The 27046-nt window shown below is 40.8% G+C and overlaps 1 protein-coding gene across 2 annotated transcripts in view; it reads left to right on the top strand.

The window, feature by feature from the left end:
- The window catches only part of jade2 (jade family PHD finger 2), a 248936-nt gene that overhangs the window by 74814 nt on the left and 147076 nt on the right, over nt 1–27046 (top strand). For both annotated transcript variants that reach the window (XM_051937430.1, XM_051937429.1), the window contains exon 4: nt 3451–3608. In XM_051937430.1, coding sequence (XP_051793390.1) covers nt 3451–3608 — 158 coding nt within the window. The remainder of the gene's footprint in view (nt 1–3450; nt 3609–27046) is intronic.

Here is a 27046-nt window from a genome sequence, read left to right as displayed (position 1 = left end):
ATTTTACTTAACTATCGAGATTTTCGACATTTGGAAAGTTGAAACTTTGACATTTTTTCCTGCTTGAACACTCTCTCGCCCTATTAAATGTTGTAGTTTTGATGGTGTTTTTTTTTTTTTTTTTTTTTTTTTTACAAAAGCGAACATGCCTTTCAAACCCACAGGGAAGTTTTAGAGTTCAGAGGGTTAATGTCCACAATTTATTTGTAATTGTTACCAGGACCACTTCAGCTTATCAGCTCCCCACTTCCTCCTTTCTCTTTCGTCTCGCTTCCTGTGCTGCTAGGTGCTTCTCATTTGTCTTAAATGTCATCTTATTCCCCTGTTTGCATCTATTCCTGTACGTCTCGGTCCCTCCCGTGCAAGATGTGAGGAAGAAATGAAAAGATGAGAGGAAACGAGGAAACATTTGATGTAAATGAGAACCGCATATGAAGAAAAGATGTGAAAAGGTGTTTGTAAGGCATTCTTCTGTAAAGCAACATCGGCTACACATGATGGCGTCTCATAGTGTATCATCTGTCAGTTTATTGCTCTGTGTAGGTCAGGGGGTGTCAAACTCGTTTTAGTTCAGGGCCCACATTCAGCCCAATTTGATTTCAAGTGGACTGGATCAGTAAAATCACAGCAAAATAACCTAGAAATAACCACAACTCCAAATTTTTACTCTGTTTTAGTGCAAAAATTTTCATATTTAAGGAATTATCTTTTTTACAAAACATTGTGAATAACCTGAACTTTTTAAAAGAAAAACAAATTCAATTTCATTAACATTGCTCCTCAGTTTATCATTTACACAACTTACAGATCAGAGTGTCTACAAAGGTACACAACATTTAGTCACAAGTATCTGGAACTGAATGATATAGTGTTTTACTTTATGATCAAAATGACAAATGTCAGACAAAAAAAGACAAAAAAACAAGAAAAAGACAAAAACAACAACAAAAAAAAATATTACAAAAATGAGACAAAATAGCAAAAACGAGATACAGAATGACAAAAATGAGACAAACGGCACAAAATAAAACAAAAGAGAAACAAAAAAGTTGCAAAGCAAGAAAAAAAATACACAACACAGGCGAGACAAAAAGGAAACACAAAATGACAAAAACCGGAAGCAAAATGACGAAAACTTTAGACAAACAACAACAGTCAGACAAAAAAACCCAACAAAAACAATACAAAATATTACAGAAATGAGACACAAAGTGACAAAAGAACAATGAACAATCTAGTATTTTACTTTAGGGTCAAAACAACTTGTCATGGTCAAGACATTATTTTAAATTTCTAGTTTTACTAATTGACTATCTGCACTTAATGTCATGTCTGTAATTTTTCTACTTTGAGGACCGGATTGGACCCTCTGGAGGTCCAGCTTTGGCCCACGGGCCGCATGTTTGACACCCCAGCTGTAGTTTCCTTTAGATTTGTACTTAACACTGTAACACACTGTCGATAAAATTGTGTTCAGGCGGTGCTGTACTGAGTGTATCTCTGCACATTGTCCCTATATGGCTCATCAATTAATCATAATAATTAATTGTCCACTTATGGAATCAGATTCAGTGATGATGATGACAGTCAGGAGCACCAGCTGTGTTCATCTCCGAGGAAAAACCGCCACAGAAAAATCCCCATCATCTGCCGCAGCGTTAAAAAAGCTTCACAGCCAGTGACCGATTACCTAAGTAAGCCGTAGACACGGATGTGGTCGACGCTACAGAATCAGGGATTAACACTTCGCTCACTGCCTTCATGCATCTGTTCCTAATGTTGCGTTGGAGCACTGAGGTTCCACCAGTGTTTAGTGTCAAGCAGCAGAAATGCGAAAAATGCATAATTTTGAAGCCGCAGCAGATTTATGGTCAGGCCGAACTGTGGAATCATACGAGAGACTGACGGTTTGTTTTGGTAAGTAATGGCTTTATCATGAGCAGTCTGAGCCCAGGCAGTCTGTGAGGATCTCTGAGGCTCAGATTGGACCGAGGGAATGTCAGAGTGACTGGTGGTCTGAGAGCGAAGTGATGCAGTGGATCCAACGCTGTGAAAAGTCTTCTTAGAGCTGGAGTTCTTGGTTTCTGGCTACAAATAAGCATTTTTTTAGTCTTGTAGCCTTATTATAAGGACAGTGGAGAGACACAGGAAAATAGGGGGAACAATGGGGAGAAGACCTGCAGCAGATGGGTCAGACTCCAACCCATGAATGCTGAATCAAGGACTATAGCCGGGTCAATATGTAATTGTAGGACTTTTTGTAACGTAGTTGACAGTTTGACCTGAATCCTGTGCACAAGTTGGGTAATATGAAGCATCGACAGACAGTTAAAATGTGTTTTTGCTGAACCATGACAGCAGTAATGGAGGGTTTCTGATCTGTGAGCCAATACTCGAGTTAAAAGAAGTAACGAAAGAAAAATCTTCATGAATGAAAATGATGCAGAAGTCCATTATGATTTGTTTGTTAATCCAACCAGCAACTAACATGTATCACCTTCCCTATCCTAAACCTCTAATCCTACCCTCTAAAACAGCGCTCTTCAACCATTGTGCACCAAGCAAGACAATTTTTCTACCCAACAGTCATCATTACAAATAGTAATATTTTCTTATTATTATTGTTATCTTTATAAAGTGTCCTAAACGATTAAAGTTGCTTCATATAGCTAGTTATGTACATAGTTGTTCTTCTGTCTTAGACTCTCCATTGACATTGTGTTTATTCATTTTGGTAATGGTTAGACTGATGATTTCTTTAACTGCCGGGCATGAAAACTGACAGAATCAAGTGCAGAAAACAAGCACGGATGGAAGTGACAGGAAGATGATCTGGTCATTTTTCAAAATAAAACAATGTGCAGACTCTTCCGGAAATAAAATAAAACAAAAAAAAAGCACTCAGAGACCGCAGTAGTCCTCCAAGGCAGCTCAGTCGTCGTTTGATTTCCAACGGATAAGTCCCGATAAGTCTGCAGTGGTGGATTTGTAGTAGGATCACAATCATGTGATCGTCAGCAGGCAGCAGATGTAGTGTTCACCTGTTGTCATGGTTACAGTGCCGCTGTGCCACGATCTCGCAATGATAGAGAAATCTTTAACAAATCCATGGATCCAGACTGTAAGCAGCAGCACTGCCGAAATCTAATCAGGTGGTCCTTGTGCCATTCCTGACCTTCCCTGAAAATGTCATCCAAATCTGTCAGTGTGCATGAACAGACAGGCAGATTAACAGACAAATGTATGCTGATCGTCACATAACTAAAGTCAAAATACAAAGTTTTTATTCTTTGTGTCCTGTATCAAATGACCCACAGCCCTGAGGTTGGAGACCTCTGCTCTAAAAGACACAAAGAAGCAAAAATTTGGCCCTAAAATGACTCTATATCTTTCTTTTTCATCGTTTAACCAACACATTTCTCTCCCTCTCTCTCTTTTCTACCTGTTCAGGTATTTCGCACCGACTTCATCACGGCCATGAAGCTGCCGGACTCGGCCCAGCTCGGCCCAGACGACTTCTACGTGCTGTCTGACCCCTGGAGACAAGAGTGGGAGAAGGGAGTGCAGGTTCCTGCTAACCTGGAGGCCATTCCAGAGCCGGTGGTCAGGTAGGAATTAGACAAAAAAACTCAATTTCAACTCATGCAGGAGGTTGATATCAAATACTGTACCACATGGGTTTCTTCTTTTGATCTTCATTCAGTGAAAATCACTCAAAGCCAGAGTCAGTCGACATTGTTCTCTTAAGACAGACACTTTGGCGGTAAATGCTGCTTAGACAAAAGGTATTGTTGTCTGTTAGCCTCTGGCTGCATTTTGTGACCATCATGAACAAACAGAGACGCTGGCAGAGTTCCCCAAACTAAGAGAGATCTCAGAAAAGTTCTGAGATTTAAACTTTACTTTGCTACGACTTGAAAAATTGTCAGTGAACTTGTGTCTGCTGGGGGAAAAAAGTGGAAATTACAACCATGAAAATTAAATTTGCTGAAGTAATTTCAATAAATGTGCTTAAACGAGCATGCTGAGATACCAAAAGGTCTAAAAAGGTTTCGCTGAGAAGATTAAAAACACCAACAAAGAGCAAATGCTCAGGGAAAATTAGGCTTTGAATTGTAATAACAGGTGTGGGAACCCTTTCCATAATTACACTGCTTGTAATTACACTAATTAGCAATGTATTTGTAATGGAAAATATGAACACACTCTCCTGCACACAGACCCTTTAGCTCTCTGTGTTTTTTAGTGATTCATATACAGACGCACACTCTCCACTGGAAGCAGGTTTGGATGCACATGATTCACACACAGACGCACAACATGAAGCTGGTAGGCAGATGTGTGCCGGCATGCACTTCGACCCACTTTGATTCTCTCCCGTTCTGTAGATTAGCCTCGGCTCTCTCTCTTTCCTGCCCCAGTAGGCTCTCTAGTACTACTGCAGCTGCTTCACATACCCGTGTGGTTTGTTTGGCGTTCGAGGAACTAATGAAAATGCTCAGACTGCCTGGTAATGCCCGTTACGCTCACATGTCACACTGGGAGGCCACACGCTCTTTTTTTCAGTGTTTCAGTCTTTCTGGGAGACAGATAAATGAATTATCCACTCAGTCAAATGTTCTGTAACTGTCAATCTTGTTTTGAGCTGCTTCAAGAAAACCTGATATACAGAAAGCTGATTTGCACAGATAGAAGATGACTAGAAGCATCTTCAAACTCTGATTTCACAGCATTTTCTTTGACTTGGGAAATTCTTCTGAGTGTGATCAGAAGCAGAAAAGTGCATGATCCTGAATGCATCTTTGCTGCGCTGCTTTGTGTTTTTGCTGCATGTTTTGGGGTCCAGCCGTGGGTCAGGAGTTAGCTCAGGGTTGACACCAAATCACAGGTTTCATCCCTTCTCCTGCCGACTCTTCTTTGGCAACACTCTGAACCCCCGAATTGCTCGATTGCGGTCGCTGGCTGCAGAGAGAGCGAATGAGAAGCCAATCGTAAAGCGCTATTTAAATGCAGCCTTTGAAAATTTCCCTTTACCACTCAGACCAGAGGTGTCAAACTCATTTTAGTTCAGGGGCTGGACCAGTAAAATCACAGCATAATAGCCTATAAATAACAACAACTCCAAATTTTTCCTTCGTTTTAGTGCAAAAAAGTACATTCTGACAATGTTCACATTTAAGGAATTATCTTTTTACAAGACATTATGAACAACGTGAAACTTCTCAAGAAAATTATGGGAAATTTCAGCAACATTATGCCTCAGTTTATCATTTACACATTACAACTTCCAGATCACAGTGTTTCTATAATGGAACACAACATTTAGTCACAGATATCTGGAACTGAATGATGCAGTGTTTTACTGTCACATCAAAATGACAAAAATCAGGCAAAAACAGCAAAAACAAGACAAAATATTACAAAAATCGGACATAAAATGACAAAAAATGAGACACAAAATGACAAAAATGAGACAAACGACATGAAACAAAACAACGAAAGAGACAAAAAATTAGACAAAAAAGTTACAAAGCGACAAAAAAATGGACAAACGACAAAAACCATACAAAAAATTACACTAACGACGCAAACAAGACCAAAAATGACAAAAGTGAGAAATAAAACCAGAAAAAGTAGACGAGCTACACAAATGACACAAAAAGATACACGAACTGACCAAAACATCGAATAAAGCAAAACACAAAATGACAAAAATATGACAAAAACACAAGCGAGACAAAATGGAAACACAAAACGACAAAAACATGAGACAAATGAGAAAAGTCAGACAACAAATCAATGCAAAATATTACAAAAATGAAACACGAAACGACAAAAGAAAAATGAACGGGCTGGTATTTTACTTTATGATCAAAACAACCTGTCATGGTCAGGAAATTACTGAAAATTTCTAGTTTTACTAATTTACAATCTGCAGTTAATGTCTTCTCTGTAATATTTACACTTTGAAGGCCGGATTGGACCCTCTGGAGGTCCAGCTGCTGCATGTTTGACACCCCTGACTTACACGGTCCATTCTGAATTAACCAATGAAAATTTTTTGTAGATTTTTAGGGTCATAACAGCAGCACAAAAAGGGGTTTGGCTGGTGATTGTGTTATAAAATCTGCTGTGCGGCGCTTAATAGCAACTCTAACTGGGCAATTAAGAAACAAAAGAAACTCCGGGCCTGTTCTAATGACATAAATAAACACTTTAGACAAACAATGTGCAAAATCAAACCATCTAGTGTTGCCAAATGAAACCTTATGAGGAAGAAGGGAAATTAATCTTTGACTCGTAAACACGCGCATTAACAGTTTTACTCGTGAGGTGAAATGGAGACCTAAGGATGAATGAGTGTGGATAAATAACAGGCAAGAAGATTAAAAGAATCTGATCATCTGTGAGATTTGAAGGGATTAATGTGTTCGGTGTTTACGTTGCTTTCCAGGTTAATATCTGTAGACGCATGAACAGTACGGCGCTAACAGGTTGAACCGAGCCCGGAGGCAGAGAGACGGATGAGCGTTTTGTGAGAGAAATGCATAAAATGATAGATAGGGAACTTATCTATTATCTGGCGTGTGCGATAGAATGATGGAGTGATTTACAGTGATGCTGAAATGGAGTGATGATGGATAGACGGTGAGATAGAGGAGAAGAGGGGCGAGTCTAAGCCGATGGTCTCCGTCAGAGCCTCTGGCAGCAGGTTTGTTCATCTTCTTTCGCCCATATGTCATCTTGACGCGCCTCTTTTCCTCTCTCGCCTCCTTCTTTTTCCTCTCTTCGCTCTGATCTTTGAGCCGAAATCATGAATTACCCGTACATGGACCCCTGTGGTCAGTCAGAATCAGAATTAGAATCAGCGGTTGGAGGGCTCATTCCAGCAGAATAAGTGATGATTGTGAAGTGCTTTTTTTTTTTAGGTAAAAGGTGGCAAGTGTATGGACTCAGTGTTTTGGTTTGCTCAAATTTTAAGGTGGTCTTGTATAGTTACAGAACAGGAATTAATTGGTTTTGTGCACATTTACAGTTGCTTTTAAATAACTGACAAACTGTAAAATTGACGCTAAACTTGTTTAAGGCATGAATAGTAAGAAGTATGCATTCTGTAGTACAAAGCTACTTAATTTCAAGCAACTGAACTTCACAGAAAATAAGGAGAAAAAGTAGAAAATCAGCCGGATAGTGACAAATAGAACAAGGCTACTTTTCAGTAGTGAGGTAGTTCTGCTACGATCTTTTAGTTTTTCTTCCACCAAGTGATACGGTGGAGTCATGTGACGATCGGCGTACGCTTGTCGGTTCGTCTGTTATTCTGTCTGTGCACAAAAATTACTCAAAAACAGATTTGGATGAAATTTTCATGGAAGCTCTCTGAGTGCTTTTCTTATTTGAACAGTGAAGCACTTTCACACCGTGTTTCAGTAGGAAGTCTATGCATCAATCAGTGTTGATTCAGGTCACAATTTTCCTGACTTAACTAATGTTATTGTGATTGTGTACAATGAAGTGCATGTTGAAGTATATAGTCAAGCCAGTCAAACGAAGCTTACTGGAATCATCGCTGCAGCTGTTTCTCTTAAGTGAAACGTTTGTTCCTACTCTGCATAACACTTGGATCAGCTCCTGATTGGTTAATCAAGTTGAATGTATTTTTTTTAGGAATAATGCATTTATCTCAAATCAGTGTTTGCAGTGTAACAGTCGTTCATTTAGTTTAATAGTAACGAGTGGCACATAATGTAAAGCACGTTTTTTTTGGTTTTTTTTAATGATTTTAAAGTCTCTCTCTTCCACTTAGCTTAATCTCAACCCCCTACCTGTTAGCTTAGCTTAGCACAAAGCCTGCAAGCAATGGTTAAAAAGCAGTCCCTCCCAGTCCATCTACAGCTCACTAAACAATTGTTATTTCATTCTTTATTCTCGATTTTCTTAATATTACAGTGATTTTACCCTGAAAATAAGGATAAAATTAAAAGTATTCGTTTAGAATCCTGCCTCACCATCCAACTGTCTGCTTTCCTCTCTCAAGTTTCTACCTTTTTATCTGTGATGTCTTCATCTCTGACATCTCTCCCTCCCCCTGCCTTCCCTCCTTCTCCTCCCACCTTCTCCCTCTTCCTTTTGTTCTAGTCGAGCCGGAGGCGCAGACACATTTTTCTTTTTCTATTTTTTTTTATGAATAATGACATCATCTCCAAAAATTGTGGGAGAGGAAAAGAGCTGCGGGCCTCGTCTGGCTTTGACGGCGCTCTTCCCCATTTGTCTCTCTCTCCTTGGACCGTGTTTGGTCGCTGCGGCGTGATTTTCGGTCAAACTTGTTGCGGCGGATGGCGAGGAGGTTATTATGGTTGTTTGTCTTTACCGAAACGCCACAGGAGAGGCTGAGGGGAGGAAGATGAAGAGTTGTGAACCCTTCCTTGCTTTTCTGTCTCTTACTTTCTATCCTTCTCTGTCTTTCTTTCTCCCCCCCCCCTTTCCCATTCTCCACCCTCTACCTTTCATCTCCATTTATAATCTCTTGACTTTCCTCTTCCTTGCACCCCCTCTCCGGCCATCTCTCCTCCCTTCTGTCTATTTTATTTCATAACTCACTCCCCCCTCCTCGCCTCTCCTCTCTCCTTCTCCCTCCACGGTTTTGTCGGGGCCGAGTGGAAGTAATTAGCCGTTGCGTAACACTGGCTATGTGCAGACAGTGAATGGGGCTTTGGCAGTGACTCGACAGCTCCGCTCCCCTGTGACAACGCCGAACCAGAGAGGGAAATAATTACACACACACATGAGAAGATCTGCGCCTTTTCACAAAGTTAAAGAAATGGGATAGTGGTTTTGTTATTTATTACTTCATTTTTCCCCCGTCGGACTGGTGGCCTGAGCTGGTGAATGTGAACCCGTTGTTTGTGGTTTGGCCAAACATGCTGGCGTGTAAAGCTGCGGTTGTTGAGAACATCACACGGAGAAACTCCTCACTGAAGTAGTTTATGTACTGCTATCCGAAAAGATTGATTATGCAGATTTTTTGAAGACATTTTTTTGGAAATTTGGAATGCATGGAAATCATGAGAACCTGCCTTAAGCTGGATAATGAAATGCATCATGTGGTGGAACATCTGTAGGTCGTGTTTCTGGCAGCGGTGATCATATGCATAACGTGGCTCAGATGGGCATGGATGCTATGCAAAAGCTTTGGTAAAATGAGGCTATGCAAGGTTTGGGAGTGTGTTGATGCAGATACGGTGGTTTGATAAGGTAACAAGGCTTTGTTTGTTTAAGATACGCATTACTGATCAGCCAAATGTTTGGTTTTGGTTGGGCACAAATTCAATCCAGCATGAGGTCTGTTGAAATATGAAAGCAGCCCATCTATTCATAGGATGAATTCGACTTGTCACGATAACCAAATTAGCTCCGTAAAGTTTGTTAGTTTTGGAATCAAAGTGGTGAAAATCCCGACACTAACTGTGTAGAACTGAACATCTTTTTTTATCTCCATGACTCCCTGCAATTGACTGAATTTGCTCAAATTGCCAAATAAATGCTGATAAAAGCGACTACTTCGGGACAAACCAGCAAAACCACAAGCAAGAGTCTTGATGCCTGTTGTTGCAAATTCGCATCATACCTGTTATTATTATATATCTGTTCTATGTGTAATTATTTTAGCATCAGCTGGAAAGCAAAAACACACCAGGAAATGTTTTTTATGTAATTGTGAATAAATTCAGGGGTCAAGGGGTTAAAAGATGCCCCCAACAGACATGTTTAGTTTTTCATTTTGCAGCCGTGCAACTCTCTAGTACACAACGAGGAGACAGCTGCGGACTGAAACAAAGTCCATTTCCACTATTAGCCCGCATGTGTTATGGCAATCTGACAGCTGCCAAATACTGAACGCGTTATTATGTTACAGAGTTGTCAGTTCAAACTTAGTTCTGCTGAAAAAACATGCAGTAATAATTTGTCGAGGGCTTTTTTTTTTTTTTTTTTTTGGTGGGACTTTCTGGACTTGGCAGTTCCTGGCTGGATAAAAACGATAATTGCCCTGGACCTTCCCCAGTAACGCTGATTGAGTTGGAATGAGGTTTCAGAGAGGAGCGGCGCATATGTGAAGCTTCGCATTCAGGCGCAGGTACAGAGGGAGCATAATTTGCGTAGATGCATTCCAGCTGTGCATCAGAGAGTGTATTAAATTATGTGTTCTTATCAAATAAACTGGCTGTTTTTGAGAGAAATAGATCTGGTCGAACACACACTCGATCGGCGCAACACACCGTTTGGCTGTTTGGTGAAGTCGCACAGTGTAGCAGTGGGTCAGGAGGCTAATCGGCTACTAATAACTCAGCGACTGTCACGCACACACACACACACACACACACACACACACACACACACACACACACACACAGATAATGGATTGAAGAGAGCCTGAGGGCAGGAAGATGGATAGAGAGATGGAGAGAAGGACAAATTGCTGGATAGTGGAGATGGAGGACGGTCTAAATGTCATGTCTCACGAAGCTCCAGTTATATTTAAAGCTTAAAAAGTATGCTGTGACATTTGCAGTTATTGCTGGTTATTTTTCCTCCACCGAAGCTCTTGTCAAACTGTGAGTGTAATGGAGCGTATATGTTCTCCCTTTCTTTGCCTAAAATAGCCGTTTTGGAGCGTTTTTCATTTAAATCATGGGATGCGGCGAGCCAGAGGTTAGCTCATTAGTGTGTGATTTCTGAGAGGAATGCCGGGGACGGAATCATCTCTTCAGACTTTCTGTGACTAACCGGTTGAAAAAAAAATCTGTTTAAAAGACATAAAAGTGTGTTTTTCATCGTAAATCTTGGAAACAGAACGGAAAAATTATCCTTTTCGACAAGACGGAGAGTTAGGAACACCTGGAATGGATGTGTTTTTCCTCCTCGGTGTTACTCATGAAGACAAATAGGAAGCTAAAGGTCGTGGCAGAAGCACTGGTGCAAGTACAATAATGACAAGCATGAAACAAAAGGAAAAACAAGGAGGGGATGAGGAAAAGAATGGTGGTTAGATGACTGAAAAGCCCCTCGGGGGATTTGAACCGGCTTGGCCCAGCTGCAGCCAACGATGTGAATGTTCACTTTCACGAGTTCCTAAGCCTTGATTGAGCGCATTTCATCCCGGTGTGTGTTTGTATGTATTGCAACAGCCACAATAACATCTGGAGATTCCCCCCCAGGGATATGCTCTGCTGTTTCCAAAACAGCTCTTTATCAGATAATAAGATGACTAAGAGCGGCATCATCAGCCTCGTCATGGACAGGGTCAGCGGGTGCACACAAACTAATAGCTTCCACACTCGGCGCTCATGTTTGTCGGTTGTCTATTGTGCTCTGATACTCTTCATCTGACAGCAGTTTGGTGGATGAATGAACAGCGAACAGGCCGGTTTTGTACATACGTGTGCTATGTGCTGCGCATGGGATTTGCTGCCTACACGGATGACCTGCAGCCTGAGTAGATATGTGATGAAGCAGATGGTTTGGATGAATGGGAGACTTCTCAGTGCACGGATTAACGCTTTACTGAGTGCCTGAAGAAACCTTCCTTACTACAGCAGCCGCACAGGCAGCTTGCATCACGCTTGTTGTGCCTCAAACTGTATGAAAGAGCCACGCTTGGTTTATACCTCTGTTGAATCGACACCGTAGGTACGGTGCAGCGTAGCGTAGCCTCAGCTGTAGCCCGAGATGCACTTTCCCAGAAATATAAACTCAAGTCATGGAGATGCAGATATCAGCGACAGAGATAAGTCTGCTGATATGCGCAGAGTTAATGGTTCTGTGAAACAAAATGCAATAGTTGTGTCTGCCTTACTCACTTTCTCACTTTTATAGCTCTGTCAGTTTGTGAATTGACTCAGTTTGTTTCCATGGTTGCAGGTTTTTTTTGCACTCAATAAAAAAATAACAGCATTTATTTTTCTATCAATTATTCTCTTTATTATTTTACTGATTAGTCAACTAATCTAAGTGGTTAATTCTGCTGCAAAGAAGTAAAATTACTGTTTTGTTTAAGTTCGTCTTATGTTGATAAACTGTATGTCATATTCTGCAGCACAGTGTGAAATATAAACAAAGATTTACATATTAAAGTGGAAAATTGTGGGTGACAATCAGGGCTTATTGTTTGGGTTAAGTGCGACTCTAAAAGAAATCCGAGGTTCTGTCAAACTGCTTAAAGTCAAAAAAATTTGGTCTGTATATTAGACAAAGTGCAGCGACGACACAGTGGATGTTAAACAAGAAATGTTGAGTTCATCAAACAACTTCACAGTATTAAAATCAGGAATTTAGTGGTGAGAAACAGCTGCTTGGTTACAATGTTGTCTTATCCCTGTAAGACCCAAATATAGAAAAAAATAAATAAAATAAACCAAAACATTGTATATATGTGTGTGTGTGTGTGTGTGTGTGTGTGTGTGTGTGTGTGTGTGTGTGTGTGTGTGTGTGTGTGTGTGTGTGTGTGTGTGTGTGTGAACCCAAATAACGAAAACATGAGCAAAAACAAACAAACAAACAAAAAATATAAATATTGATAATATAGAGACCCAAATATGATAAAATATATACATACATAATGGAAAATAATATTTTTAAAAAAGCACTGATGTTTTAATCCTACAACAGTGGGTTTTACAGGGTTAATAACACATGTTTCAGTCACTGTTTCAGACCAAAAAAATATATAAATGACAAAAGTAGGAGTTCACCTTTATTAATTTACATTACATGTGAGCACAGGGAGCAGGAGAGAAGTAATCAGATATAAAGTTCCTCTGCACCAAATAGCACTTGTGTTTCTTAGTTATAAGCTTGTTTTTGCCTGGCATTGAAACTCAGCTCAAACCATCTTTCTGTTCTGTGATCGTTCAAACTGCTCCCATGCTTTTGAAGCTTTGGGTCTAATAGAAACTTTCTATGCTGAACTGAGTGAGTCTAAGCTGTGGCTGAGGGCACTATATAATAGTGATGTATAGTGATTACGGAGAGCAATCTGTCTTATGGAGAGTTTCTAACTGCTTTCCTTGATCTCACTAAACTGCTGCCTGACTGATGGGATAATCCTCTGACTTGATGACTTTATAAGCACAAACGGGATTCTGTGTTGATGGGAATGGAAGCCGGAGTGGATGAACTGCTGAGTGAATGAATTAATTGGCCGTTTAATGGACGGATGAAGAGATGGCTCGCTAACCGGAGCGACGGCTCCGATGGATCGCTTACTGACTTATTGATGGACAGTCAGGGTTGCAACAAAAGCCAGATTCACCCACATTAACTCATCACCACATCGCTATGAGGGGTCAGCTGGTGTGTTTCTGACCGCAGAGGGATTTAGTTGCTTTTGGCAAGATGGGGAAGCGAATATGAGAGCTGTATTTCTTTAAGTATAGGCTGGGGAGCCAGATTGGGCCCTTTCTGTCTGTATCTAGTAGGTCCCCATGACAAAATTAATAACATGTTCTGGTGAGAAATGGCTTTTGATCTCTTTCCTCGGGGAAGGGGTTTAATAAACTTCCCACTGGGGCTGGAGGGGAAACGTAATGGCAAATAAAGCAACATAATAATACACAGTGCTCTCAAGACGAGTTCATCGAGTCACTGGGTCCATCTTTCACCACATTTAATGGAGACAACTATTCTGACCGGAGCCTGCCTGGTTGATTGAGTCATCGACTGGCACGGTAACTGACTAGGTCACTGGATGACAGGTTTATTGACTGACTGATTGGCTGGCTGATTCCTGTCCGCCTGCCACTTGGCTGATTGGTTTCTGCCCCAGCTTGCTTTTTTTTTTTCTTGACCTAATGAGAAACTTCACGGTGGCACGATTGCTGTGTCGTCTCTTTTGCCATTATCCAAATTTTTCTGCCACCTCACCGCTCGCCTGGGTCAGTGGGGCTGTCGCCGACCACATTTCAGGCTCTCTGCCTGACCGAGCCCGGTGACGGCGCGCCTGGGTGGCTTTCTTGTCAGCTGCCTGGCAGAACAACCACTTTCTTGACTGACTGAATATGTGAGTAAAGGGTCAACGAGTGGTTGCATCAGAATGAGAGCGAAATCCTCTCATGGCCACAGAATGCAACTGGATCTGTGGGTATTAATCACATATGAGACAAGCCGCCTTGTTAGCCGTCTGACTGCAGCGACCCAATCCTCACAACGACTGTTTGAGTGGTCCGTCTTTGCCCAGCCTGACTGTATTGACTGACTGACCGGTTGGCCGACCTCTCTGAAATGGCAGAGCACACTGGATGACCGGTTGGCCGGCTAACTCTCCGACCACAGTGACTGATCACTGGCCAGAACCGAGCTGATTTTCTGGTTCCAGCGGGTGAGTCAGCCTCCAGCTAAACCCATTCACCTCTGGTGGCTTGTGGGCAAAGACTGGCTTCAATTTGGCGACTGGAACCTGGGAAATTCAAACATTTCACTTCTGAACAATAGGTTTAACTTGCTGAGGTGTGTGTGCGGAAGCCGGCAAAGCGGCCTGCCAAAACTTAAATATGCTGGCATGTGCCTGCTCCACACATTCCCCACCCAGAGATCCAGTTGGCAGTTTGTGATTTATTTAATCTGTGTTTAACCAGGGTGCTGTTATTAAGCGCCATTGACAAAAAACTAATTTGGAGGCTTGACCGAAAAGGCAATAACTAGCTGATGCTTGAACAGAGGGGCGAAAAGCACGAAGGAGAGGAGAATCACTCTGAGTTGATAAATGAATGCAGCTTTTCTTAAATTACATCGGGAGAAAAACATTTTGGTGTGTGTGTGTGTATTAAAGCCATTCCCCAGTTAACAACCCAGCATGTGTGGCGTGTGTGTGGCTGCTGGTGTTTACTGCAGGCTTCCCTTAGGCCGAGTGTGGGTTGATTTTGTGCATATGTGTGTGTGTGTGTGTCATGCGTGTGTCTTTGTTGTTCCCCACATGGATGTCATGTGTCATGTGAGTAAACTCAAGAGCCGTGTGTAGGAGTCTGGATGCACGGCTCATGTATGCGTGATGCGTGTGAGTTACCGCTTTGGGTGTTCTCTCATGAACACCGATGCACCTTCCATGGGAATATCATCCACCTCTTCTCTCGCCGTGCACACACTCGCTCCACTTAGCTCTCTTTCTTTAAAGGAATTACTGCCGCTTCCATCCAGTTGCAGTAGTTCCTCTGTGGTATGGCACATCAAAGCCCTTTGCCTTCTGCACTGTGGGTTCAGCAACATCTGGACCACGCTGTCCGCCTTTTACCAATCTACCATCTGCCAGCTTCACTTGACTGATGTGTGTGTATGTGTGTGTGTGTGAGACGGAAATAGTGTGAGACAGTGGATGGATAATTAAGTTCTTCCACTGATCCCTTCTGTGTTTGTGCATGCACTCTCAATTAGCCTGCTTTGTCACAGTTGATGTCCTTTTCTTTGTTTCTTCTTCCTCCTCTCTCTCTCTCCGGGTCTCAGTGTCCAGCCCAGAGACACTTCTGCAGGGTTGTTGTGAGTGCTAGTTTAATATATTTGTGTTTCTCCATCTTTCCGACCACCCTGCCAGCGTCCTCTCCCTGCTTTGGTGAGGCCATTGACTTTAACAGTCACATTAGGGATCCTGGTGCACCCTGGCTGGCCACTTAAACCCAACTGCCTCCAGGAGAGTAAACACTGTTTACTGCTGCTCTGTCTCCCAGCGGAGGCCCAAGGCCCGGGCTTCACATAACATATTTCTCATTGAGATGGATGGATGGAGGGAGGAATATACAAAAGGAAGATAAGCCAACAGATGAGTGGATGGAGGCTGATAGACAAAACTGTACTGTTATTGCTACTTCCTTCCCTTTATCTAAATAACAGTGACTTCATGAGAGAAAGTGAATTTAATCTGATTTGTTTGTCCGCAGAGACTCTGCATCGCCAACGATTTGTTGGTGTTTTTCTCAGAAATATTGTTCAAATGCAGTAGTGGTTTTCATGCAGGTTTTTTTTCTTTCAGCACCAAAGAGAAACACAAACCTAAACATTGTACTTAAAAGTCTTATTATGTGTGACTTTCACATGTTATCAAAATGTGTCTTTCAATCTTTCATCTTAAAATACTGTAAAGTCAATGGTTCATTTCACCCCGACTGTAAACTCCCTGGTTTCAGTCCTTTTGTGAACAGGCTGTTTGAATGTCTGTAGCTTTAAAAGTAGCTGAGATGCTGCTGTCCACACCCCCTTCAGGAAGAAGACTCTCTCTGTGTCTGTGTTGGTACAGCAGTCGATCCAGGTGTTTCTATTACTTCTAATGGGATCAGTTTACATGGAAATATTACTGAATTCACCGCACAGACGCTGTTTTAACTCATGTGTTTAATGAGTTTGTCAGATGACACTGGTATCATAAAATCATTATTTTAGAGGTGAAATGAAACTTGGAAATAGCTCTTAAATGATTGCTAGTTAACATGTCGTCTTAATTGTGTGTATGCCAGTCATTATTTCATACTTATTCTTTTGTTTGACAACATAAACATAAAAGTATGTAAATGAGAACAGCTTTATTGGAAATTCAGCTGCAATAAAATGCAGTATATGTGAGCACAGAGAGCAGGAGAGAAGCATACAGATGCTAACAGTGATAACAGTAACACACTAGCCCTTGTTTATTGTTTTCAAATCGCTCTTAAAGCTTCCACCATCTCTGAATGTCCCTCAGCGCCACAGTTTCCACAGAACTCGAACCTGTCAGCATTTGATCAAAGCTAATAGTACCTTTAGACACATTAGCTGCACAATAAAAGATTTTCTGATTGTTGTGGTGACATTTCCATCAAAAATACAAGCAATCCACTGGGTCTTCAGTTCCTCAGATGCTGGGAATGCATGGACACTCTTGTGTTCACTCTTGCAGCCAGCAGTTGGACATTTGTTGTGTTTAGTTTGTAGCTGAGACAGTTTAGAATTAGGTGGTGGAGCTGCTTTTTAAGAATGTCTCACCTGGAGTAAGTGGGCAGTGATGATGCAGGATTTTACAAAACTTGAGCTGGTCTGTTATTGTTTCTTTAGCTGATAGCAGCTCAGTAAAAATTCTGACTGGCTTGTAAATCTGGAAGGTTTTCTAATTGTGGGGGAGCTTTAAGAATGGCAGACGTAAATGTCTTTATATCTTAACAGCTTTTATTTTATACCTCAAAGTGCACAAGACACAATAAAAATGGATTTTCGCCATATGGGGCCTTTAATAAGCAGCCAGGCCTGTGATTTGGCACAGTGTACCAAGCTGCAGTAATTTATTAAGCAGAAGAATCTGCAGCATATGTATTTTGGATTTTGGTTTTGGGAAAATGATCATTCGGTCCTGTCAGGCTAAAAGGGAACAGATGTGATGAAAGTGGTGACTCAGTTGTGTGATTTAGCAAGTTTTCTGACCACAACTTCCACAGTTAGCGGATTTTAACCAGTAGGGTTACATATACTCCTCATTCTACCTAATGTCTCTGCAACTGAAAAGACAAGTAAGATCGAAAAGCAAGCATCTTAAGTACTTTACTTTGGTCAACCTTGTGTACAAATGTTGGTACAAGTGGTTTAACTAATGCACAAATTAGCATATGCAGCTCCTCTTTTATCCAACAGTGAAAAAACCCTGAAACTGTGCACTGATATGAACTAACCATCTTTTATCTCCCTTTTTTTTCGCTTCTCCTTTTACCTTATTTATCCGTAGCCATTGTAAGCGGTGACCTTCTCAATAGGCTCTGACTGTCTCGCTCTCCATTCACTGCGATAGGTGTAAACAAAACAAAAAAAGAGGACAAAGTGAAAAGGGAGAAAGAGGATGTAATGGAGAGACTCGGGGAGAGGAGCCGTCTGGGAAATAGATGAATGGGGGACGAAAGAAGAGTCAAAATGAGGCGATGGAGAGGGAGGCTGCGGGTGGAGGGAATCATCCAGAGAATGAGGGATTCAGACGGAGCGAGGAGGAGGCATGTTGATGGTGGAGGAACTGAGGGAATAAGTAAACAAACAGGTAGATGAGGCGGTTGAGTGGAGCGGCACAACGACTGCAGATCTGCTGGGAATGACAAAGAGAGGGAAAAGCCAGAGATGGACACACAACAGAGCTTTGTCGTCGCTTTAGCAAATAACGGCGGTAACCCTCGTTTGTCTCTCCTCTCCTTTCCCTTGTGCTGCCATTTTCCTGTGTATGTGGGTTTAATCGAAGCTTTCAGGCACAGAAATTTAGGCAAGTGGGAATGTATCTCAGAGGAGCAGACTTGAAGCGGCGTGCCCCGCTAACGCAAAGAAGAAATTGAAACAAAGCTCATCAAAAAGACCCGGCAGCGGGCGAGGAGAATGTTTTAAGGCTCAGTCATCTGAGAATACACAGAGATAATGGAAAATGCTTAATTTTCTGAAAAATGAAGTAGTGCCACCTTCGTCTGACTTGTCAGCATCTGTTATTGTTTACTTGTTAAGAAGTAATCATTCAAACTGTTCACATCCGTGGCATACATTAGACTAAATGTTTGGTTTTGAAAATGAGAGAAAATAGTATGAAATGTTAACTCGAACCCAAGGTGACATTTTTAAATTGCTTCTTTGGGCAAAACCAACAGTCCAAAAGCCAAAGAGGACCAGATTGGTTGTTTGATTTTTGCAGGAAAAATGACTTCACCCTTTGAGACTCAAGCAATTTGTGGATCTTTAGCTCCCGTACCTTTTTTTATTCACCCACTGTGGATTCATTTTTCTTTGCAAAAGCCATGCACCTCTACTCAAAACTCAAAAATGAGTTCCATGAAGTAGAACAAAGTTAAAATGCCAGTTTCCCAAAGGTGCTACCAGTAGTGGAAAAAAATGTGAATCTACATACCCTAGATATTTTACTGCTACCATTTTTGATTGAGCACTTGCGTTCTATTTGCTTTTGTGTTCACACTGCCTGCAGTTCAACCCAGTTCACTAAAAAGTCTCAGAATTTTTGTCATGTGACTGTTGGTTGCTGCAAATTTACTAAACATTTCCTGGTTGCATCACACAGCGCAGAATTTTTTTTTATTTGTTAAAGGATGTTGTTAAAGCTAAAGTTTGATTTTTGGCAAATTTCTAACAAGACGTATCGAGGAAATTGATTTGAATGAAATATCACAATTTCAAGTTTGGATTTGATGAGGTTTCCTGATGGAATGGCACATCACTGATGTTCAGGCACTGCTGGAAAGTTGGCAATCCAACATTTCTTTATGTTTCTACAGTTTTTTACTCTGACAAATAGGTGTCATTTTGGTAATTTTCTTCCACAAAATGTTAACTAGACCCCAAAGTGATACTTTCAAATCATTTGCTTTGTCTAACCAACAGCTTTAAAGCCAACAAGAACGAGGATCGGGTCTGTTTTCTATTTTTTTCGCAGGAAAAAAATCTTTAATTGATTACCAGATTCTTTTCATGGACCAATTATTTTAGTGTTTACAGCATCGAGCGGAAAATACAACAAATCCACTCATCGGTTCAGTTACTTTTACAAGCAAACTTGATCTTTAAATGATGAATTCCGATGCCAAAGTGGCTGCGAGGGGGTTGACACACTTACCAAATCCAGCCAAGGATCTGGCTGCACCTGTGGCCTGTTTTTCCAATAAGAAGGCGGTGTTTGTGTCTGTGTGTGCAGCCGAGCCGAGCATGTTTTTAGCAGCCGCTGCCGTCTGGAGGGCTGCTGCTGGTGGTGGTGCTGCTGGTGGTGGTAGTGGGCTGTTTTTGAAGTGCTGGTGGGCTTACTGGAAGTGTGTCAGACAGGAGAGGAATGCAGGAAGAGGGTGGGAGTCTGTGTGAGATGTATTGAGCCCCTTACTCTTTATGTGTACATATGTGCAGTATGTGTGTGCTTGCACTGCTTCAACCCATTATTCCAGCCTCCATAGTCTCAAACCCAAAGCCCACAGGGGTTTCCCACAGCGTGTCTGCTAATAAAATTGTGTTAAAGTTGTGAGTTTGTTGCTCAGATGGATATTCGGTTTATAAAGACGAACACAGCTATGCATTTTGGAAGTAAATACAAATCTGCCATAAGTATCTTAATGTTAAAATTTATACAAAACATGAAACTTTAGCGTTTTCCCATGACAGCAGCGATTAAATTTCAAGTCATTTTTACTGTCCCTTCAGAGTAAATTAGGTTTGCAGACACAGGAAGAAAAGGAAGCAATAACAAACACACCACAAACGCTGATATAATGCTTGGTATGTAAACACGCTGGGCTCGCCTGGGGATGCTTAAAAAAGAAGAAGAAGAGACTAAACTAATGAGTGATGTGTTAATATTCATGCTACTAAAAAGGCAGAGAGCTGCGGTGTTCTGTCGAAGCCCCCTGTGGCTCAGATCCGGATCAGCTTCCTTGAAATTTGAAGCATCACAGGAGAAGAATCGCAACAGTTATGGCATCAAAAGAATCAAAGCTTCTGCAGATTATTAGCAGATTGTGGCTCATCGTTCCTCAGCCTGGTCAGGTTGACGCTTTTTTTTCCGCTTTCTGTCTCTCGGGTACCTTGAATTCTTCTCAGAATCCGAGCCAATTACTGGACTGTTTTGCAGAACACTTTGTAAGAAATGACACTGCTGGCAGCTGTTGCATAAAGTCCTCAAAAACCCGCACAGCAGGTTGGAAGAGAAGCGTTTTGTACCAAAATTAGAAACTTGTTGTAACAAATGCAAAAAGTTAAAACGGCTCCACCTTGGTACACTGTAAAAAAAATAAACAGCTGTGATTTTAAAAAAGACATTTACTGTTTTTCTATGGTTTGATAAATTCAAAATAATTATTAAATGACCGAAAAAAGTGTTAGTTGACATGTTTACCAAAGCCAGACCTCTAAATCATGTCCATGTTATAATCTGTATTTTAATTTTGCAATTTTTTACAATGTTTGACAGCAGAAAATGTTGTTGTTTTACAGATATTTGAGATTATATGTATGAAAAATATGTATATTAAGCTTCAAAAAATGGTAAATCATCAGTTTTTCAAATAAAAAATATTAATTTCCATGATGATAGTAAAAAAAATATGTTTTATTTTCTTTTACAATATGTGACTGTAAGTTTACTTGTGTTTAAAGTATTTAAGTAATTATTTTACAGAACCATTATTTTTCCGCCATTTTTCCAACCTTTTTATAGATGCTCTTGCTGCCAGAATTTTTCCTTCTTTTTTATAGATTTTTTAAAATTATTATTTTGCATTTATTACTGCTTTACTTTTACTTTGCAAAATTGGAAGCAGCAGTAAAATTACATGTGAGGTTCATTTCAAGCGACATCAGCTGTGGTTCAGAAGGATCCAGCTGATGTTTGGAGATTTGTGAAACTCAATGACAGCTGGTTTTAGAAGAAAGCTGCATTTCCTCTTTCATATGAGGGAGAATGCGATGTTTCCGAAAGAAAAATGAGTTTTTGTTGAAGTGATTTCTGCTGTACAAATTCAAACATTTTGCTGCAAGTTTCATCAACCCACCACTTGTACTTCAACTGGAGGCCGTGTGTGTGTGTGTGTGTGTGTGTGTGTGTGTGTGTGTGTGTGTGTGTGTGTGTGTGTGTGTGTGTGTGTGTGTGTGTGTGTGTGTGTGTGTGTGTGTGTGTGTGTGTGTGTGTGTGTGTGTGTGTGTGTGTGTGTTAGAGAAAGAGGTGAGGTAAAACCAGAAAACTGCCACCAGTCAGCCTTCAGACATCTGTCTGTGGTCTCTTTAGTAATTAACAGGGGAAGAAGGTTAATGAGGAACTGACATAAAATAAAAGACGCTAAATTAAAGGACTAGGAAAAGCTGGAATGTTTTTTTTCTTTTTTCCACTGCTAAAACAAATTCACCTGTATGGAAGCACGGGGTATTATAAATGCAATCTGTTAAATCTTTCAGATAATATTGCAATTAAAGGTAATTGTCTGCTTCCATTTTAAATCCAGAATATTACAGACATCACTCAAGGTAATGAAATCCAGCCTGAGAATCGGATTGAATGGTCTTTTTATTTCACTCAGCTTGACAATATGTTCATGTTAGATGATGCCTGTCTTATTTGTTGGTTTTGCTTTAACCAATCAGTAGTGAGCGACACATCTGTGATGCTGTGGAGTTTTTGACCTACACAAGAAAACATAATGCTCTCTGAAACTGCTGTCCATGTGCTGGAAAACTGAGGAGAAACTCAGTAAATACAGCGGCGAAGCCAAAGAACAGGAAGGCCGCCTGCTAGTAAACACCAATGTAAGCAATGCAGGTTTCAAATTTTTAAACAAAATCAACTTTGCTAATGTTTGTCAGGAAGTCAGGACATTTCTTGGACCTCGAGGACACACAGTGTTTGGCCAGATGTGCTCGACTATTCAGAATTAGAATTACAGAGATCAGCAGCATCTTCTGTTTTAATCTTTATTCAAGATATCTGCACTGTCTTTCTGTGGCTTATCCAGACTATAAGCCACATCACTGTCAAAATCCAATCACTTGGTCCTTGTGTCATTTCTGACCTTCCCTGAATATTTCATCCAAATCCGTGAGTCTGTTTTTGAGTAATGTTGCTAACAGACAGACTAACAGACGGACAAACGTACGCTGATCATCATGTGAGTTATGTGACGATCGCCACAATAACCCAAAGCGAATAAATGTATTGTGAAGTGAAACGCAAACGAATGTTCTGAAACAGCTCTACTAAGATTTCACTCATTCTTGCTTAATGTGCTACAGTTTGCAATGCTACTTCCGTGTATCATCACAGTGCTTCTTTTCTTTTTTGGCATTTTGTCTTTACTAGGTAGCAGAGACAGACAATAAACGTCTCATTGCTGAAGGAATTTGCACCCATGTTGTACACACTCTGCTATCTGATCAACTTCAGCTAACTATCTATGCAGATAGATGACGTCTCTGTTCTTATTTCCACACACAAACTACAGTTAAACTGTAAAAGATGTGATGAGTGAGTCAGAGGTGAGGATTCAGTCTAATTCATTACAACAAGTCTGTAACTTCCTGCAACTAATTAACTGGTGTAACTAATGACTCTAGTGTGGCTCTGATATTTCCACACCTGCACGTGTTCACACTTACTGTAGTAATTTTGGTGGCATTTTGCAGAGTGGCTCACAGTGTAAGGGTCAGTAAAGGCTCCCATACATCTCAGCAAACGCCTTGTTTATTTATGGAAATGAGGCTAATCTCTCAAAATGAAAATGCTAATGAATTACTGGTGTTTAAAATGCTACACTTAGCACCTTGAATAAACCAGATTGCAGATTTGTGCTGCTGTATTTGCTCGAGAAATGTTGATTTAGCAAAAGAAGGAAAAAAAAAGGAATGGAGGGGAGGGAAAAAAAAAAAACCCTTGCGTTGGCAAAAAGACAAATTGCCGGCAGTGTAGCTGGAGGCTCTGCAGTGAAGCAGCTCTCAGTGTCGGGCTGCTGGAGGAGCAGAGGCAGAAAGCTGCCCTATTAACTCTTGTCTCGGGGTGACCCAGAAGAGCAGACATGGAGAGAGGTGGGAGTAAGTGCTCTCGCTTTCTGTCTGTTTTAATCATCCCTCCTTCTTTCTCTGTTCATTTCACACTTCCCTCCGTCTTCCTTTCAATCCTCTGTCCATCTGCTTTCCCCGGCTCCAGTCTCTCGTAGGATTATTTGGGCTAACAGATGAAGCAGGTTCAGGTCGGGCTTAATGTGAGCTCGAGTCGGCTCTCGGGGCCCGAGTTCGGCGGTGACCTTGTCGCCGTCACGCTGCGACAGTGTTGGTGCCACGCTGTTTTCAAGTGCTGCAGCCACGTCTTGAGCCAGACCTCTCCGTATCAAATGTGCGTGATACTGCCAAGTGTGTCGCTCAGGCCACTGAAGTTTCAGCAGTGTCTGTCACCAGCGCTGAGCCTCAGTGCCACCCAGAGTTTTATCTGTTCTATTTTTAATTTTGTGTGTTCGGTTTCCCTTTTTCACTCGCAGACTCTTTCTTTGTCAAACTGGATTTTTTGTACAAAAGAAAATTCCCAAACTAGTTTCGCTCTGTTTGTCAGTAGAAGGAAGACCCAAAGGTTTTTGAACAACACAAACATATTCAGACACACGGATATTAAATCTATAGGCCACGGGTGTCAAACTCATTTTTGTTCAGGATTCACATTCAGCCCAATTTGATCTCCAGTGACTGGTAAAGTCACAGCATAGTAACCTGTAAATAACGTCCTATTTTTCCTTTGTTTTAGTGCAAAAATGTTCACATTTAAGGAATTGTCTTTTTACAAAAGATGATGAACAACCTGAAATTTCTTAAGAAAAACAAAGTCAATTTCAGAAACATTATTCCTCAGTTTATCATTTATACATTACAACTTACAGATCACAAAGCATCTACAATGAAAAAAATTCATTTAGTCACAGATATCTGGAACTGAATTATTTAGTATTTTTACTTTATGATCAAATAATGATTAAAAATAATTTCCTCCAGGATGAATAAATTAGATCTTATCTTAAACCAAAAAAAGTGAGACAAAAAGACAAAAAACCAACAAAAACAAGACAAAATATTTTAAAAAATGAGACGCAAAACGACAAAAGTGAGAAACAAAATGACAAAAATGAGACAAACGACACAAAACAAAACAAAAAACAGACAAAAAAATTAGGCAAAATAGTTACAAAGCGACAAAAAGATGAACAGATGACAAAAACGAGACAAAAAATGATGCAAATGACAGAAACAAGACAAAAAAATGAACAAATCGACAAAAAAATAGACAAATGACACAAATGAGGCAAAAAAACATAAAGCGACTAAAACAATACGCAAAACAATGAATAAGGTGAAACACAAAATGACCAAAAATGAGAAAAAAGTAACACAAGGGAGACAAAAACAAAGAACGAAACAACAAAAAAGACAAAAATAAGACAAAATATTACAAAAGTGAGACCCAAAATGACAACAGAACAATGAAGAATCTAGTATTTTACGTGATGATCAAAACAACTTGTCATGGTCTAGAAATTATTTTAAATGTATTGTTTTGCAAAATTACAATCTGCAGTTAATGTCTTCTCTGTAATTTTTACACTTGACAAGCCCTGTCAAGTGTCTGTGTCTGTGGACCAGATTGGACCCTCTGGAGGGCCGGTTTTGGCCCACGGGCCTCATGTTTGACACTACTGCTGTAGGTGAAACATGAACAGTTTATCCTCAGATCACAGGTAGAAATGTGCTCCACGCTCCTGGGAACGTTCTCCACATGGTTTTGGAATCTGGCTGCAGAGATTTGCTTCCATTCAGCATCAAGAGCGTTAACGAGGTTGCCCACTGATGTTGGGCGATAAGTGCATCGCTCACAGTCAGCATTTCGATTCATCCCACAAGTTTTCTGTGAGATTGAGGTCAGGGCTCTGTGCAGGCCAGACCGAACAGGGAAAAACCGTTTCTGTGTGGCGCTCGCTTTGTGCAGCGGGGCATTGTCATGCTGAAGCAGGAAAAGACCTTCCCAGAACCGCTGCCACAAAGTGGGAAGCACGCTATTATCTGAAATATCATTGTGTGCTCCAGAACAAAGGCACAAACCAAAAGCAAACACAAGTGTACGAACATCGTGAAAACAATCATCACAAGACCTCTCACTCTGACCGTTTTTGTGTCAGTCACTTTTATTCTCTCTCCTGCCGTATCTCTTTATTTCTAAGGCTTTTTCTTTTACTCGTTTCTTTCTCACCTTCTCTTAGACAAGTCGATTAATTACATTTATGGACAAACTGTGTAAGTGTGTCAAGCTGTTTGTGTACTTCAACCCTCTGACACCAAAATTCAACTTTGAAAGACATGTCTGCAAAATAAAATTGACAAAATTACAGGATTTTTTACCTGCTTATCCGTAATATGCCATTTGGTTGGAAAAATCAACCAAACCCACACCTAAAATCAGGATTTATTCTACATGTCGTTTACAAATTTGCCAAAAACACACTCTTTGCTCTATCCACATTCTGTAAAAAACAAAAAAATTCTGCTTTCCTGAGCGCAACAGTGAAGCTATTAGTGACTCAGCTGCAACCAGGAGTGACTTCACAAGAATTCAGGGACTTTTTTGAACAACCAAAGCAATTTGTGCTCTGGTTAACATTTTGTCCTATTTTCTGCTATTTTAAATCTGCAAACCCCAAAACCCATCAGCAGCTTTGAAAGGCATGTTGTCGCCAAAATTACACCATTTATCAGAACCAGAAAGTGTAAAAACAGAAAAAAAACCCATCAGATTTTCCCCTCAATCATGCTTGTACTGCTCGTCTGTGATGTGCCATTCCAAAATAAAATACAATTGTCCTCCTCCTTGATGTACCCTGGAAATTATTAGCAAACTTGCAGAAATATTCTGAGAATTTTGGCACAAACTGGGTTGAGCTGCAGGCAGTGTTTACACAGAGCAGACAGGAGGCACGTAAAATAAATAACCAAATAAATAACCAAATAAATCCAACGACTTCTGGTCATTTTTTTCTAATCTGTGGCATCGTAACTGTCGTACTGCGGGGATGGAAATCGCACAGAAACTGGATGGATGTCAGAGCGTTAACGTGTCCGTTTTTGTGTGTGTGATGTGGAAAGTGGAGTTTAGAGGTTATTCATCCGCTGATTGGACCTCTGAGTGTTTTAAAATGCAGAGCTCATGACTCTTCCACTCTCCCACTTGTTAATGGTGTTGACAATGAACCAGTTCAGGACAGTTTATTGCAGCTAATTGGTTGTATACTCCTCCCCAGAAACTATCTTACACACACACACACACACGCACACACACTTGCTTCTTGCTTGACAACATGACAGCAAAACCACATTTCTCTCTCTCCCTCAGCCACCAACTGATTTGCGTTAATATTCATGACCTGTATATGTTCCACAGAATTGAAAACACTTGACTGTCTGCTCCCATCATTTTCTCTCGCTGTGTGTGTTTATGTGTGTGTGTGTGTGTGTGTGGTGTTTTAAGGCACCAAGGGAGCGACAATTCTTCATTCTGTAT

This window comes from Acanthochromis polyacanthus, chromosome 17, assembly GCF_021347895.1.
Source record: "Acanthochromis polyacanthus isolate Apoly-LR-REF ecotype Palm Island chromosome 17, KAUST_Apoly_ChrSc, whole genome shotgun sequence".
Lineage (NCBI taxonomy): Eukaryota > Metazoa > Chordata > Actinopteri > Pomacentridae > Acanthochromis > Acanthochromis polyacanthus.
This window is presented reverse-complemented; position numbering and strand designations above follow the sequence as displayed.